General features: G+C 36.9%; 1 protein-coding gene across 1 annotated transcript in view; it reads left to right on the forward strand.

Annotated features, from left to right (window-relative positions):
* LOC105380073 (activating transcription factor 3) overlaps positions 1–17797 on the forward strand; it is a 47828-nt gene that overhangs the window by 18489 nt on the left and 11542 nt on the right. The window contains exons 2-3 of the mRNA XM_038113935.2: positions 12221–12679; positions 14519–14608. Of these exons, the coding sequence (XP_037969863.2) occupies positions 12410–12679; positions 14519–14608 (360 nt within the window). The 5' untranslated portion in view covers positions 12221–12409. The remainder of the gene's footprint in view (positions 1–12220; positions 12680–14518; positions 14609–17797) is intronic.

The following is a 17797-nucleotide window of genomic DNA, read 5'->3' on the forward strand; positions in this document are numbered from 1 at the left end:
TGTATGCTCCTACTAATACTTATTAAAAATGTGAAAGTTTGTAAGTCTGGATGTATGGATGTTACTCTGTCACGGGATTACGGTTGGACCAGCTGTATGAAATTTGGTGTATATGTAGTAAGATTAATACAAAGGCAATTTATTGTCCCGTAATTTCCACGGGAAAATCTTTTACGCTGAAGCGAAGCTTGCGAAAAAAGTTAGTGTACTCGTATGTACCTATATTGTATAATCCGATCACTAGTTAGTTGAATGTATTGACTGCGAGGCCACGGCTAAGTAGGTTTACTTAGTGCTAATGGGAAAGATATATGGGACTATCTACTGTTGATTTATATTTATCGGTGGGAATAAATCACCTGTCCGCAAGTTTGTAAGTAACTGTTAATTATAGTTGCACGTTTAGTTAAATTAGCTACTCTAAGTAAATACTGAACGCGTTCTTAGCACAAAAACTAGACACACGTAAAACATATTATTTATGTAAGGCGCTTTCGAACATCATGTTAAACAAACGTTTAGCAACGTTTTAATAACCAACCTAGGCTCAATAATTTTTTGGTTAGCAAAATTATGCCTAGTTTTTCATATATATTTTCAAATTGAGGATCAGCATAAAAGCTAGTTATTGATTTTTTAACTTCTTTATGATTCTGTAATGGTTCTACCTTTTTTGGCATAAGATTTATTTGCCTAATCTCGTATTGCATAGTAACGTTTGGTCAAAGTCTCGTTACGCCGAAAATCGTATGGCATAAATCTCGTTTAGTAAAAAGTTATTTCGCATAACATTGTTTAGCCTAATAATGGTATGGCCAAATCTTGAATAGCCTAATAATGCATAGGTTTATACAAAGTAATAATATTCGTTTGGCTTTAACTTTGACGGAGCGTCTCCCTACATAGCGCAAACTGGTGCCTTGTATTGTTTCCGCTGTTTGGAAAACGCTCCGCTCCGCTACGCTTTGGTTTTGATGAACATGTGCACCTAACACGCTCCTCCTCGCTTTGCTCGTCGTCGCACCTATTTTTAGGTTTCGATCTCATGGGGTTTGTAATAATTATATTGGTCGTTAACTTTCGATTTTTTGATCATACAATATCGTGATTTTCGGGATGTAGGAGAAAAATACCACAATTTGTACATTTACTACATACCTACTTAATATATTATTTATTAAGATAACATTAGGAGAAACAAGATTATACATAGGTATAGACGAACATAAATTTGAGCAAACGAAACTTAGGTGTTTAAAGATTGTGCCTAAAGAGTTTTAGACGAAACGAGCCTTATGCCACATAAGTCTTGGCAAAGTGATGGTTCGGCCAAAAAAGTTTAGACCATACGAGTTATGCGAAATGAGTTTTGGTCAATAAAGATTATGCCAGATGAGCGGAACCCTTCTGTAATTTTTTCGACTTACACTGATAGGATCCTACCGACCCTACAAACACATGATTAATGGATTCTAGCATTTGTGTTCGTATGACATTGAGGCAAGATAGGCAGTGTCGTGGGCGACAAAGATTAGGACATTACATTGCAGACCGTCCACCCGATAGATATAGGTCACCACGTTAATAAATGGAATAACTACACGTATAGAGCAACGCCTTTATGACCGCCTTGGATTGGATTTTGTTTTATTGTTCTCAGGAAGTGGCAGTCAATGTGAAGTGGAAAAACGAAGAATATTTTCGAGAAGGAAATCTATTTGTAGAGCAAATGAAAGGTGATATTTTTAAATATAAGGTACTTACCTACCTAATTGATGTATCGACGAGGAATAAAATCTAATCAGATATATTTGATCTTGGGTCTTTTTTGTGTCCGAGTTGGCAATAAATTGGGCCTGAACACATAAAAAAGTGGGTGCAATCAATGCACATTTACCTACCCAGTACTGGAGTACAGTAGTACCTACCAGGTGTGATTGCAAGTGTGAGTAGATGATAAAATTTAAGATATGCGCGAAGCTATCAAGAGATAGCATTTATCTTTCATTTAGAATGAATAGTTTTCAAGATACTTATTACAAAAACCGGTTCCACGCCCACAAAATTCTTAAATTCGCCTCGCATTTTTATTTTCAAATTGTTAAAAGGAATAAAATTTCATACGACGATGTCTGCGAACATAATTGTTATGCTTTATTGTTTTGTAGGTACATAAATTTACGTCAGTATTATAATTTAGTAGAAGTAGGTACCTATCTCAGTCGTAAACTCTCAACATAATAATGATTCTAGCAAAAAACAAGTTAGTAGGTAAGGTAGCTTGGTAGGTAAGTTACACGTGTTTAGTGGTCTACCATTATAATTGAATGACGCTTTTTGTGTTTTTGGCAGGACATTGAACCCAGGAGTTGATTTTAAGGTACTTCTTATATTATGAAGATATATTCACAAATTACCGTTGCTAAAAAAGTTGAAGAAATATGTTCTACTCATGTACTTACCCATAAGTACATAGAGGTTGAGAGATATTCCTATATGCTAACTATAAATTCATTTTCCACTTGAAATAAAAAGCTCACTAGGCTCTTACTACTTTTCCGAAATACTAGTTATTTCCATTTACGGAAGTTTCTTATTGTATTTGTTCTGTTTTGCATTAATAAATGCAACTTTTCCTACCAAAACTTAATTGAAGATATACATACCTACCTAGACTACCTACCTAACAGATGAGATAAGATGTGTACAGTGATTATATCTTATAGTATTATCTTTATTATCAGCATTACTTGTATAAACCATATTCATGACATTACAAAATTACTTTAAATTACAGTTACATTAATCCTTCCGGAACGTCCTATCAGTTCCCAAATAATTCACTTCTGGTAGTAAGTACTTACCTACCTATTTATTTTATATTACCTATAAACCAAAACTAACTACTTACTTATAATATTTACAAATAAATATAAAGTGAATTACCTAAATAAACAAATAAAACTAATATTTAGAATAGGTATGTATAAATTGAAAATGGCAAATGGTCCTTCGTCCTGAACATTTTCATTACAAAAGTAAGCCATATTATGTAAAACACAGTCATAAACATTAAGCACTAGAATAGCCAAGTATCCATAAATAAGTACTAGAAGAACATAAACGCTAAAAGTGGCTAGAACTAATTACTTAAGCATTTACTAATCATAGTCAGATAAAGGGCCGAGATGAGCCAACTGGGTATATTACTACAGTCATTTTAAATCTATTAACAGGGTGTCTGTATTAGCTTAAATAAAATTTTTGGTCACGTGACTTTTTAATACGAATACCTAGATTTTTTTACAAATTTATAAAAATCGTAGAACAAAAGTTGTTCAAAATGTGTCACTATCTTTCGGAAGTGCTCTTTAACCTGGGCCACCCTGTAGGTACATTATCTTTTTATTGGATTCCTGTCGTAAACTGTGCAAGGTCAGCCTTTTAAACGCATGGCTTTGTGACCTATACTATGACCTATCCCCGCCCACTTGCAGTCTCAGTACAGCTATACCTGTAAAAAATCATCGTAGGCTCTTCGACGAAAGTAAAAGTCAAGACTTCAGTTTTTCATTCATTTTTACAGTGATATTTACGCGACCATTATGAGAATACGATGAATTTCTTAAAACTTAAAACAACAAGCAGATTTCCACCACGACAACTTGAGGTAGTTAAGGTACACAGTTAATTTCCTTAAGTTTCTCACAAACAATTTAAGGGCCAAGAAGAAACCGGAAATACCTTCGTACATTTTAGTTTTTGATTTAATAGTATCTCATTACCCTGTTTAACATGTTTATATGGCAGGCTGTGTTACGAAATAATGTCAAGACAGTCAAGAGTATTTTTTATATTAAACCAGCCATAAATTATCAATTTGTTATTCTGTTTCATCGAGTTTTATGTTAATTGCATCAACCAATACTGTATAATATTTAATAATACATTTTAGTCTGACTTCTAAAGTTTATAATGAAGACTGTGTCAAAGTCACACAAAATAAAAGATTGTGAATCGAGTCGTGACTGAGCATCTTCATATCCATTACTTAACATAATAAAAAAATATTTAACTGAGCTTGCAAACAAACTGTGAAGTAATACTTAAGGTATGCAAGGTGCCTTTATTATACCAATAGCTTTAATTTAAATAAAACGGAGAATAATAGAAAATTTTAATGCTTCACAACATAATATTATGTTCCATACCGTTCATTTCATTAGATCCTTAGAACATTAAGAATTAACGAATAAAATAAATCATGCATTTATAAACCCGTCAAAGAAAATTTAAACGCTTGAAAAGAGATCTTATTTTTTTTGTTTAAAGCAGTTTACTAAGTCATGATCAGATGATCACGAAACATCTGGAGATGCAGTGTTTCTTTAGTTGTATTTTTTGTAGACCGTACCTTACTGCCTACATATTGTAATTTACATACCAACCAAACAACACAACACGGGCAGTCGAAAATCGAATTTACAATACGCTGCCAAACTTCCTTTGTTCCGTAGACGAACACTTATGTGTATGTATTGTATATTACTATGTATACCCTGTATAGATGTAACTATTTTCACGCACACAGTTAAAAAAACCTCGTGTCGAAAATGTAACTGTGTCAAAGAGTAAGCGACATAATAGATAGGAGAATAGATACACGTGCGATCTGAAATTCGTGTTGAATTATGTAATGTGGTTGTGATAGTAACAGTAGCGGGCATTAGTAACTTGGAGAGATCTGAAACTGTCAAGATGTTTTTGTTTCAGCTCTATCATTTTCTGTTAGCTGCTAGTATGTTGTCTAGTCAGATATTCAGAGGTCTCGAATGCTATTAGGAAGTGTAGTAAACATTTTTTTGTGAGAACAGAAGCCATTTTGTCTAGTCAAGCGATGTATGAAAAGTAAGATGAACTAGGCATGCTGTCGGATGGGCATTTAAAGAGCTGTCTCATACATTTTGATCCATCTAAGAGTAGCAATTAACTTAGGCACAGATTTAGACTCCCCGCGTCCACACCCACGCCTCACGCTCTACTCTACGGCATCACCGGGCAGTGCGCTTGTGTGCGTGTGCGGAACACACCCATCGAGACGTAGCCGAAAATTGCGGCCGCCGCGAACCCGAGTGCGTCCGCCAGCCAGTGTCAAGGACAGCGGCGCTTGCTGTTGCTACGTACGAAAATGTACGAGCGATTGTTCTGAGGCTTGGCTGTGTACGAACGTTTTTTGTGCATCCTGCCAGCGTGCGCGCGTTCGAGGTTTGAAAATGTTTGGTTTTCTGGTGTTGGGCGATCCAGCCAGTGTTTGAAAAGGAAGCCGCCGTGTATCATATGATAGACCGTCTTTAATATCCAGCAGTGGACGTTCATTGGCTGATGATATAAGTACCTATCTAACATTGGCGGCATAATAGTACTGTTGAACTTATAACCTAAATAACTCGTCTAGACCAACAGACGAGTACCTACTCCAGAAGAGACCAATAGCGAAAATGAAGACCATAAAGCACGAATCTTCTGATCATAATGTTAACAAAATAGCCATGGAATACAATATATAATGTAATGTGATCTCGGCATATCCATCTACAGTACAGTAGAAAGTTTGTTAAGATGTCAAGTACTTACCATAACTTGTCTTCAGATCACAAATGCAAAAAAATCCACCCTGAACGCTAGTAGGGTAGAATGATCACATCTGGAATATCATGAATCTCTCTAGTTTAAGAACATCGTGTATTGCCAATAATAATTAAACGAATACACAATACCATTAAAAATTAGAAATAAGCCTATTCATAAAATACCACAGCAAAAACCAAACCATATCGCGATGTAGAAACGAACTCAACAACGACATCTACTGATATTTGTCATGAAACACATTGATACTTTTAGCCCCAGTTCCACCATAGTCTGTTAGATAATTAACACCCCTGTTACATTGTCATAAATTATACGTCATCTACATATTAAATTTTTGACATTCAATGCGGTAGGTAAAGGTTATTAAATTTAATCAGAAGAATACTTGAATTGAACCGTAAAATTTGAGGATACACCGCCAATCAACCATTCTGAATCGGGCGAGAAATTCTCTCGGACAATAAATCGTCATTAAAATATCAATAAAATGTCAAAGAATGAGGTCAATCAAATTGACGAGTTATTAAATTCAATAAAGGAACAACTTCATTAAGAAATTAACTTCAAAGACCCCGTCTTCATTAGGATTGGATTAGCCGTTGCAAATTGTTAATAGACCGTTTTTGATGCAATCGGCTTCGTTATTCATTAGTAAGGACAACAGTCTTTAACTGCCTACGTGACATGACGCCAGCAACTGTTCTTAGTTTATAAATAAATCTACTAGCTGTTCCCGCGAGCTTCGCTTCGCCTTAAAAAGTTTCCCCGTGGGATTTCCGGGATAAAAAGTAGCCTATGTTTTTACTTCTGATTTAGACGATATGTAGGTATACCAAATTTCATTCAAATCCATCCAGTAGTTTTGGCGTCGAAGAGATATTTAAGATCATATATCTAAGTTTTAATGTATAACTGTTTGTTATCCCTAACAAATAAAATAAAATAAAATAAGAGTAACAGACAGGCAGACACAGTTACTTTCGCATTTATAATATTAGTTAGGATATAGTAGGTACTTAACTACTTACCCTATGTTTAGTGGAACTTTAGCTTTCAAATTATACATCTTAGGGCGGATTCGGCCAACGTCGAGTAACTTTTTACTCACGAGTAAAGTACCAGTTACTCGCGAGTAAGCAGATTTTGCATTCTACCAAACCTGAAACCAAGATAACTAGCTTATCCCAAGAATAAAATGTTATACCGCCAAAATTGACCGTGTAACGAGCTTATCCGAGAGTAATTTTGTAATGGCGGCAGCACATCAGCTGATTAGAAAACCGTCATAATGACATATAAACACATCTGTCAAAACATAAACAAAAGTACGTTAAAAGGCAAAGTCTCAGAATAACAACAGCGAATAAAATATTAAAACATAAACAATTTCATACTTTTATAATCCATTCAAACTAAGTTGGCATGTCATTTCTATTGCATGCTTTGAAACGCAGCTATTTTTATTTTAGTTGCATTACAGTTTCGTTCCTCGTTCATTCAATTTAATCATGGTATAACTTGGTAGAATGCAAATGTACTTATCCTAGATATTTACTCGCGTATAATTTTAATTCCGGTATAGTTATTCTCGTGTAACGTGATGTTTGGACGAATTCACCCTTAGAGTAATGGAGATTTATAATAGCAATAGCACTAAGGTAGGTACTATTAAAAAAAATACTTATATCATATTATTAAGGTCACTAAGTATAGATGGACATGTATCTAATAAACATGTCATCGATTATTGTACACCAGTAATCTTCAATATTTAAGGTTGATACTTGCTATTCACGTGCAAGGGACACCCTGTATACAATACATTCAGAAATTGATAATTTACTGAATGGTTGTGAATGTGAATATATATATTTCAAAGGGGTACATATAGGTACTCAAACAAAACAAAGTCACATTATGATGAAGCTGCAGTTACAGCTAAATCCTAACTAATATTATAAATGCGAAAGTAACTGTGTCTGTCTGTCTGTCTGTCTGTCTGTCTGTCTGTCTGTTACTCTTTCACGCCAAAACTACTGAACGGATTTGAATGAAATTTGGTATACATATGGACTAGACCCTGAGAAAGAACATAGGCTACTTTTTATCCCGGAATTCCCACGGGAAAACTTTTTAAGGCGAAGCGAAGCGCGCGGGGACAGCTAGTTATATATATTTTTTACTATAAAACGAAAAAAAATGCTATCATCAACGACAATTTCAGATGTAGATAAAATTTCATATATTACAAGTTACAACACCGATATACAAATTATGTTCCGTAAAGTAAAACAATAGAGGCCCTAATTATAGACCATTTTTGTGCGCCCACTAATTTCGACCCATCTGTAATTTAATACGTCGTAACTCGTAGGAATAAAAGGTTCAGGGACGAAATTAACGAATTTGTCTTTGTTTAGTGTATTATATGTGTTATAATTTTATATGATACAAACGTTTGTTTTTTTATATTTACTCTATCTATTTATAAAACGTCAAAACTAAATGAGGCACAAAAATTATTTTTAGTTCCTACAGTAAACTAAATTAATTCAAGTAGTACATTTAATAAGTATCTGAAAGTGATATGGAAATGCAATTAAGTAAATATAATTCAGTTGGCTCGCACTTAAAATCGTTATAAAGGAGCGTCATGAAACTGGGTTACCCATTTCCCGTAACCTATAATCACTTTGTCATCCACATAACAGCGCAAAACATCGTCGAAATAATGGCAGTTAAGCCTTTCTTAATCCCAGCTCCTCGGCCCCTACGCCATAAAACCCATTAAAGTCCGTTCCCTTTCCTCTTATAGAATTTCAGAAAAGAAGGAAAGAGAGGAAAAACTATATTTTAACTGCGTAGAACAACGTAAGTAAAAGTTTCCTTTATGAGAGAAGCTATCTTGATAACTACCTTGGTGCTTTGTTTATATTCGGAGGGAGAAAGTAAGTGTAGTTATGAAGTTAACCGCATGAAAACCGCAACTTGGTGGAAACCGATTGGATTAAAATTACGCAGCATTTATCAGGCTATAAGTTGAAGCCTACGCACATATAAGAGTCGCCGGATACATTTATTTCTCTTTTCCCTTATTCGGGGACGGACGTCCTACTGCTTTGGAATTTACATATTTTGCGCGCCCACGCGCCGTCGACCAAAAACTCTTCAACAAAAAGTAAGAAACTGTTTCTCCAGATGTTCTCTCTGTTCATAGTATTGCTTCAAGGTGACTTATACTTATTACAAAGTGCGGTAAATATGAGTGTATTTATTTTATTGCAATCTAGGTAGGTAGGTGAGTGGTGTGAAGTTACTCAGGTGTGAAAAATTCGGAAGTCAATGTCGTGTAGAGTTTTCAAAATGTTTGTACTTTGACTCAACTACAGTCCATATAATGTATGATGACTAGTTATGAGAAGGTTTCATGATTTTACTTATTGGCTTTAGTTTTTTTTCAGTAGGAGTAGATTATATAGAGCCATGTAGAGCCAAGATTGCAAAGCTTGCAAGTAAAGAATCAGAGAACTAGGGCTTAACATAGGTAATGGTATTATTTCAATCTTCTCTGATATTAACAAATTAAAATTTTCGAGACGTCGCCTACTAAGATTTGGTTTACAAATTAAAATGGTAACGTCAGTGTTAGTGAGTATTTAGTCATTGTTGATATTAGTGTTAATTCAGATGCATTGTGTTTGCTCTCCAAACACTAGCAACGTCTATGCATAATTAAAAAAACATTTTAGGTCTACAAGTAGGTAGATACTATACATAAGAAAATAAATACATAAGTCAGCCTATTAACAACCTGTAATGAAGCTGATTTGTTTATATATTCTTACGTAAAACGCTTTCGTGAATTACACAAGACTTTTGTTAGTGTGTTAATTTGTAAAAAGCTTGACAAGACGTCAAAAAGCTTTCAAGCATGTCTGGATACGATGTAATAGCGCATTGTGTTTGTGTATTGTCTGAGTACCTCGTACTTTCAGTTGAAACACTGAGGAGGAAAGACAACATGAGTACTTACATGAGTCTGCGATGTTCTAGGGATTTTCATAAAGTAGAAATACCTAGTGTTGGAGCGTTAGTTACGTTAGGAAGTAACTGTAAAAACAATACTTAAAACAAACTTAGTTATCATAAATCGCATGTGTTTTAGAATATCAGACACAAATCTGTAAATTATCCTTATTTTATAGATATTTATGACGCTCAGGTCAAATTCTTTATCGCTTAAGTATCAGCTAAAATCGAAGATGCATATTAAGTAAGTACCTAAAAGTATATCCTATAAAGAATGTAGGTAATACATTGAAGTCTAGAAAGTGAACGAAACGACCCACGCCTTAGCGAATGGTACCCTTGACATCGAGACCCGGGCAATAAAACTAATACGACAAGTAGGTGCAGGTACCTACATAAAGGGTGCCTTAGAAAATATGGAGGCCAATTCTGAAAGCAAAAGCCTTAAAACAGAGATGAATATTCAGTTTTATACGTAGTGAGCTGCATAACTTTAAACGTGCGCCAAAGTAGGGGAGCGGGGGGCTAGTTGTAACAGGGGTAAGTAGTAACAAGCATTTTTTACCTACATTATAGAAGAATATTAATTTAATTTTCAATCCAATGTACTACTTAATACGCAATGTATCATTTAAGCGTGGTAAGCATCCCGCCGGACGGCGCAGGAAGCGGTGCTGTGCAGGCGCTCCGAAAAAGCCAGGTTTCGGACTTTTTTTTGTTTATACGAAATTGACTAGCATAAAATTTAAATTGTTTAGCAGTTTTTGTATAACAAAAATACATTTAGAATTTGTTTAGTTTCATTATAATTAATTATAATTTTACAACAACAAAGCGGTTTATTTTTTAAATATGTTATTTTAAAAACCTGTCCTATGGGGTATGTTGTAACAGTTTTACGGGGCTAGTTGTAACATGTTATAACTTACCCCCTTATGTATTTATTAGTTATGAAATTTCGCGTCCGTACTTAAATTTATTCTTTTAGTATTTTGAATACTTCTTCGTTTAACTTCCATAATTTTTATTTTAGAATGATACACTACTAAAGAAAATCTACACGTGCTACCCAAAGTCAAGATGTTTACGAATTGGCCTCTGCTGAAGTCTTAAAAAATAAAATCAGTGTACGAAAAGCCGCAAAAACTTTTAATTTATGTCATGCATTTTTATATAGATATGTGAAAAAGAAGAAAAGCAACAATTCTTTATCAGTCGGCTATATCAAACCCAGATTGGTTTTTCAATAGGAAGAAGAAGCTAAAATATCTTAGTACTTGCTTACTTGCTTTAACATTTACTTTGGATTGCTTGATTACTTGAACATTTAAAACCTGTTAAGTGTCTGAAGTATTATTATGTCAAATAAATCTTTAAAAAATGTAAAACTAGTATTCTATTCCTAATGTTACAATTTGCCCCCAGCTCGTTACAACTAGCCCCAATCACGGGGCAAGTTGTAACACCCGCCACTTTTTTTTCAAAAGCGTTTTTACAAAAAGCCTTGACAGTTTTGATTATAATTTTCTTTGAAATTGATAGATGGATAGTTGTTAATTGGAATAGTATTGGTAGATTTCCTAAATACTAAACAAGTAAGTTTTCATAGCCAAGAAACCAAAAAATGTTACAACTAGCCCCCCGCTCCCCTACCTATATTTATTCTTACCTAACTATAAAATCAAGTCGAGGATAAACAGTTAAACACATGCAAAAAAAAAACATTTTGGTTTTCTTGTCGACAGCTGAAGTTTCATAAAATGGGTATAACTTGTAAGCATAATTATTATGAATGCACAGCGGTGACCTTGCATGAGTGTTCATCGTTTATCACCCACATTTCAGCGGTGGCACATTTTCCTACTATACTCGCGTGTAGAATAAGAAACGTCGCATCTAGGTTACTCTGAGCTTTATTGTGTTTACGTGCTGTTGATATGAGATACTGAGATATGCAGCCAGGTCAAGGCGCCACAGCTTTCGACTCAGACTGACATCGCTTAATATGGACTCGCCGCGTTAGCTCCTGTTCTCATTATGCGCACAGTTTTTCTTCGGTCACGACATGTCCCAATCAAAGTCCTCGCCTAATCTGCACATATTGTTGCATGCTAAGAGCCTTATCTATTCTGCTTGTCCGAAGTTAATCCAGCGTCCTTGTGTCCGCTAATCCGCACACTAGATATACAGAGCTCCAGCATTAATGAGCCACGCGGAAGATTGTTTAGAGACCGCTCGTAAAGCGCGCTAATTTCAATTTTATGGCACGTATACATACAATTGGGGCCTGTAAAAAGTGTTTTTTATTGGGCTCGCATCCTGCCGGCGAGGCCGCGATGCCCCGATAGCCCTAATTAAAAATCCACTGCGACCACTTGCGAAAGCGGGCCCCGGGCACACGCTTGCGAAACAGTCTCTGCCCTTTAGTCGTTACCGACTTTTTTATTCTGATAGTAAAAACACGCTTGTTTATTGTAAATTACATAAGAGCCATTAAACGAATTTACGTTTTATTAACAATCTGTTTCTGTCTTTCCAGATAACGCTCCGACCGTCGCCGCGAAGACTCGTGAGGAGGACCAAGTGCCATTTGAAACCAGTTTACCAGAGCAGTGATATTTAGCGTTAGCGTAGTGTTAAGTGTAGTGTAGCAAACAAGCGTAGACTTGTGGTGTTTAGTGAGAAAAGTTACCAAAAAACAACCACGCTGGCTCCGTACAAGGATATAATGAATTCGTCGGGCATTAGCGCGGGTGCTGTGCCGATGATCAAGTGTGAGGACACGTCTGCGGGGGTGGACGGGGAGGGTGGTGGGGGTGCGGGGGGGTACAACCTCAGTGTGAACGTGAACCTGGCGGCGCCGGTGGGCAGCCTGCTGGCGGCCGAGCAGGGCGGGAACACGCCGCGGACGCCCGAGATACTCAACTCACTCATCGCCATGACCAGCCCGCTTGAACAGTACAACTACCCTGACAAGAACACGGATGCGGGGTTTAAGGTAACTTTTTATACCAGGTCTACTTTTACATGTTCATGAAGTGACTGCATAAATGCATCGGGTTGTTCAGCGTGCGAGAGTATCTTTGGGTAATTTTAGAGGCGGTAGAGACATGAGGCCAACAACTAAAGAAGGTTTAGCGGTAAAGTAATAGGTAAAGAACATCAGAGTAGTAATAGTCATGGCTCGTATGGAAAGCTGAGTGAAATCATGTCGAAATCTAAATAGATAAGTAAACCAAACGTGTCAAAACCATTATTTGGGAGTCATAAACATGATCATGTCCAGAAATAATTGTTATGCCCCATGGTGGTCTGCCAAGAAATTTACAACATGTCATGCCAAAGAAAGTTGACGATCCTAACACATGAGGAAGAGTCAAATAGAGTCATAAACGTTTAAAGCACAGCATCAGCAGTTATATCACGAGTCTGCTTTGTAAATGACCGTTTCGAAGAAGAGTTGTTTTATATTGCAAGACGCAAGCGTGGAATAGTTGCATAAACTGCATTTGCATTGTACACTTCTATTTGACTGTCACATATAGGACAAGTCCCGTTTATGCAAATAAATCCAATAAAATAGTCAAAATCTGTGACGCTGAAATCGTTGTTATTTAGCTGTTTATAATAGAGGAAGGACCGTTACTAGGATACTTCTTCTTAGCTTATCAGTGACAAATGCTAGAGCGGGACTAGGGTTTTTCACTGTCGCAAAAGGGTTAACCAGTCACACTATTAGTTGTCAGCTTGTCAGTCCCTGATTGCCCAAGTCCCTTCGTTACCCGGAGTGGCTATCCTGCACCCATACACCAGAATTAAAGGAATTATGTTTTAGAACTTAGTCCGTAAACACAATACATGTTACAAATACAATACAATACAGGCGCATTTGAAGTGCTGCCAAGTAGCAGCGTATTGGCCGCGTGGTGTGAACATCACTACCCCATTATAAACATTGGATAACTCGCTTGGCGCCAACTGCATGAGGTCATACACCTTTCCTGTACACCTTGGTGTTTACTCAAGAAGGTAGACTCGACGGCGCCAACTGTGCTGGTTATCTGTCATGTGTCTTGTATGGTCAGTGTGTGCATTTAGGTTATGTTTTGAAGATTACTGATATGGATATCGAACTGTTATCCGATCTTCGATCTCGAGTGAACTTTCTGAGTATAATTTGAACCTTAGATCTTTTATATTTTATGCACAGATGGCTCATAGGTAACCTATCTATGCTACGGAACGTAACAATCACTCTTAATTTACCAAACTCTGAGCAATTTTGAAAACCATTTACCGCTCCTAATTTAGTCAACAACGAAAACATAATTAATCCATCACCCACCCAGCGGCCATTGGAAAACCGCAGCGGACGAATCAGAGCAAACCGCCGCTGAATGAAGCAATTATCTTCTGCTACAATGTGACACCGATGGAGGTGTTCATAGCGAGCCAGCGACCCGCATCGTCTTCTATTAGGCTACAGGGTCGAGGGCACAGGAGTGCATCTAGGGGCACGCCAAACGTAACATTAGCTAAGACCAAAGTCGCGCTTGCTCCAGAAGTGTTTTCGAGGTCTATATAGGCAATCGTACAAAACCGTGACAAAACTTTTAGCTTAAAAAAATAAAATTCTCTGTATTACGCGAAAAGTTAAACCAGGTTTAATGCGGTCTAACACTATGAAATAAATTTCCGCTTTCACTTTATTATGAAAATTTTAACTTTTTAGCAAGTGAGTTTAGCGTTCATTATATATTGCGTTGAAGACACAAATATTATTCCTCGATACGCCCCTGCCCCAGCACCGGTAACTCATTTCCCTATCTCGTTTCAGAACGGATGCGGAAATGACTCCAACTCTTCAATGTCCAATGGGTCGTCGGCAACATCACCTGCCTCGGGCACCCCGCAAAGTATACAAAAGGTAAATATTTTCAACGAAATTCATGGCTTAGCCTATAGGTACTCGGATATACCTCGCTATAGACAGAAAAGCTGTTAAGCATGTCAAAAGTACTTATACTACTTATACAGAGTGTTGCATAAAGGGTAATCTAAACCGAAAGGGGGTGACTCAGGAGGTCATTCTGAACAACTGAATGACCCCCTGAGTCACCCCCTTTCGGCTTAGACCCTTTTTGCAACAACCTGTATAATAATACCCCTCTTTTTCAGATAGGTAATGATGTATTTTTATTAATCATCAGATAGACCAAAAGATAAGATAAATTGTTAGGTATAATTTAACAAATAGGTCTCTAATGTGATGACAAACCGGCATAGCTAAGTACTGTAGGTGTTTTTTCAAAGGTTACTACAATTGAACATAACGAACAATGGGCGGACACTATTTAAATGTGAGAAAAATAGGAACCTTTATAACACAATCATAAATAATGAACTGAAAATTACATTTGTTTTATAGAATTACCATAGAACTTGTGAAGGGCCTTGAGATTCTCACTGGACGAAGGTGAACAGATCAATTGGACGTAGTTACGCAGAAAGGCCTCAATCCACAACTTTGTCAAAATTGAGTTATATACTAGAACATGCTATTTAATGTAGGGTCTACCTGTCAAGAAAACAAACACAGTAAAAAACCAACTACAACATACTTTTTTGATGTGGGGGACCAACCCACATTGTATGAAACACACATTTTTTAGTTTCACATAAAGGACTCAAACTGTTTGAGTCCTTTTACAGAAACGCATTTCCTATGAAACCATGAAAAATTTAGTTTTTCATAAAAGACTCAAGCGCTCTGAGTCGTTTTAGAGAAATACGTATTCATTAAAAAAAGACAATTTGTATTTAGCAGAAAGGACTCAACCCGTCTGAGTCGTTTTAGAGGAATACTTATTCATTGAAAAAAGACAATTTGTATTTAGCAGAAAGGACTCAAACCGTCTTGAGTCGTTTTAGCGAAATACTTATTGATTGAAAGAAGTCAATTTGTTTTTAGCAGAAAGGACTCAAACTGTCTGAGATGTTTCATAGAATATAAGTTTTTAATAAAACAGTTCAAATTTTATTTGGCAGAAAGGATTCAAACTGCTTTTGTTCCGTCTCTTGGCCACTATTCTGTCACCGCATTTTTCCACCTTCCGTCCCCCCACGAGCCAAGTATCCTGCCACGCCCATTTCAGTTCGGCGACCCGCATACCGACGTTGAACACTTTCCTCTTTTGACGGATCACTACGTTGGGAATACGTCTAAGCGAAATACTTAACATGGCTCGCTCTATAGCTCTTTGTGGAACTCTGATTCGGTGCACAGTTTCGTTGGTCATCGTCCATGTATCGGCACCGTGTGGGCAAGTCACATTAGCAATTAACAATCCATAAGCAGCGTCGCTCGACTCTCAAACATCTATCAGATTCATACAAGTTACGCCCGATTTGATAAGCGAGCGACGATGCCTAAGGATTGTTAATGGCTAATTTTCGGTGGTGGTAACTCCAAAGGAATGTCACAAGGTGACTTGGTTCTCACACGAACCAAATCGACCACATTTAGATTATTCGAAAATGAAGACATTCACTTCTAGATGTTAGAAATACTTAAGAAGGGTTGCTAAAGTCAAGAGTGATCACCACTTAGTGGTTGGAAAAATCTGCTTGACGATAGCGGGAGCTCAGAAGCAGGCCACAAGATTTGCCAAAGATGTCGCTGTAAATAAGCTGCAGGACCCAGAAGTCAGAAGATAACTTAGTATCCAGATCCACAACAAATACCATCAACCTACTAAGTGTGGGCGACGCGCCTCAATCAAAGATAACTGCACTGGCATTAAAGACATGTTTTAAAAAAGTTGCGAAGAAATAATAAGGCACAAGGAACACTTAAAGAAAGAATGGATGTCTAAAGGAACATGGCATATTATGATCAACTCTCCAAGGAAGACTTAACATCTAAAGAAGCACGAGTTGCGTACGAGTATTTTCTTTGTGAACAAAATATTAAACGTAATTTAAAAAAGGACCAACGCTGTTAGTCTGATTCTATATCTTGGAGAAAACAAATAGCGGCTGCCATGAAGGATCTATAGAAAGAATCAAATAAACTTTGCACCAAACCCCAGTCCTTGTTACTATGGAAGACCGACTTGTAAGATGGTATGACCACATTGCCGAAGTTTTTAAAGATCTAAACCTGTCTGCATCTGAGGAGTTGAATGCAGATTCAATAAACCAGGAGCATCTTGTATATCCAGATCTTGATATATGTTAAGAAGCATAATCGTAATCATTATGATTATAATAAAATCGATAGCAGTCGTTAAGCCTACTCAGAGACCTTCGGGCGGCTTGAAAACATCTGACAGTCGGGTTGCCCAATTACCCGTCAACTCTGTCAGCACAAGCTTGCTTGTGTTGGGGTCCACTAACCCACACTGGGACAGAGTAGTGGACTAGGCCTAATCCCTTCCTTCATTGGAAGGAGACCCATGCCCCGGCAGTGGAGATGTGACGGGTGATCCAACCGCAAAGTAATGTCGAAGTGATACGGACCATACGATTGCTGAAATCCCACTTTTCAGCGATTGTATGGTAAGCACAGGGAACGACGGATATCCTACGGAGGCATAAAAAGGAGGATAGTTGCAATATACCGAGGATGATGAAGTGAAGTTAGAGTAAAAGAGAATTTTATTTATGTCCAACTTTATCCTTTGAGGTTTGCTTATGTTTATATTGCTTTATCCTGAAAATTATGGGATAATATGGGATGGGACACTTACTAAAAAAGTGGGCTTCTATTTCGTAAAAAAATATATCAAAATCGGTTAAGTTGATCCAGAGTTTTGCTCTTGGGAACACATTTCCGGTTAGAATTTTATTCATGCCCAACTTTTTTCTATGAGGTTTGCTTTCCGTCAAAATGCCTTTTCCTGAAAATTATGGGATACAAACGGGTCGTAGATACTCACTAAAAACGTAGGCTTCTATTTTGTAAAAAAAATATCAAAATCGGTTAAGTTGATCCAGAGTTTTGCGCTTGGGAACACATTTCCGGTTAGAATTTTATTCATGCCCAACTTTTTTCTATGAGGTTTGCTTTCCGTCAAAATGCTTTATCCTGAAAATTATGGGATACAAACGGGTC

This window comes from Plutella xylostella, chromosome 18, assembly GCF_932276165.1.
Source record: "Plutella xylostella chromosome 18, ilPluXylo3.1, whole genome shotgun sequence".
Classification (NCBI taxonomy): domain Eukaryota; kingdom Metazoa; phylum Arthropoda; class Insecta; order Lepidoptera; family Plutellidae; genus Plutella; species Plutella xylostella.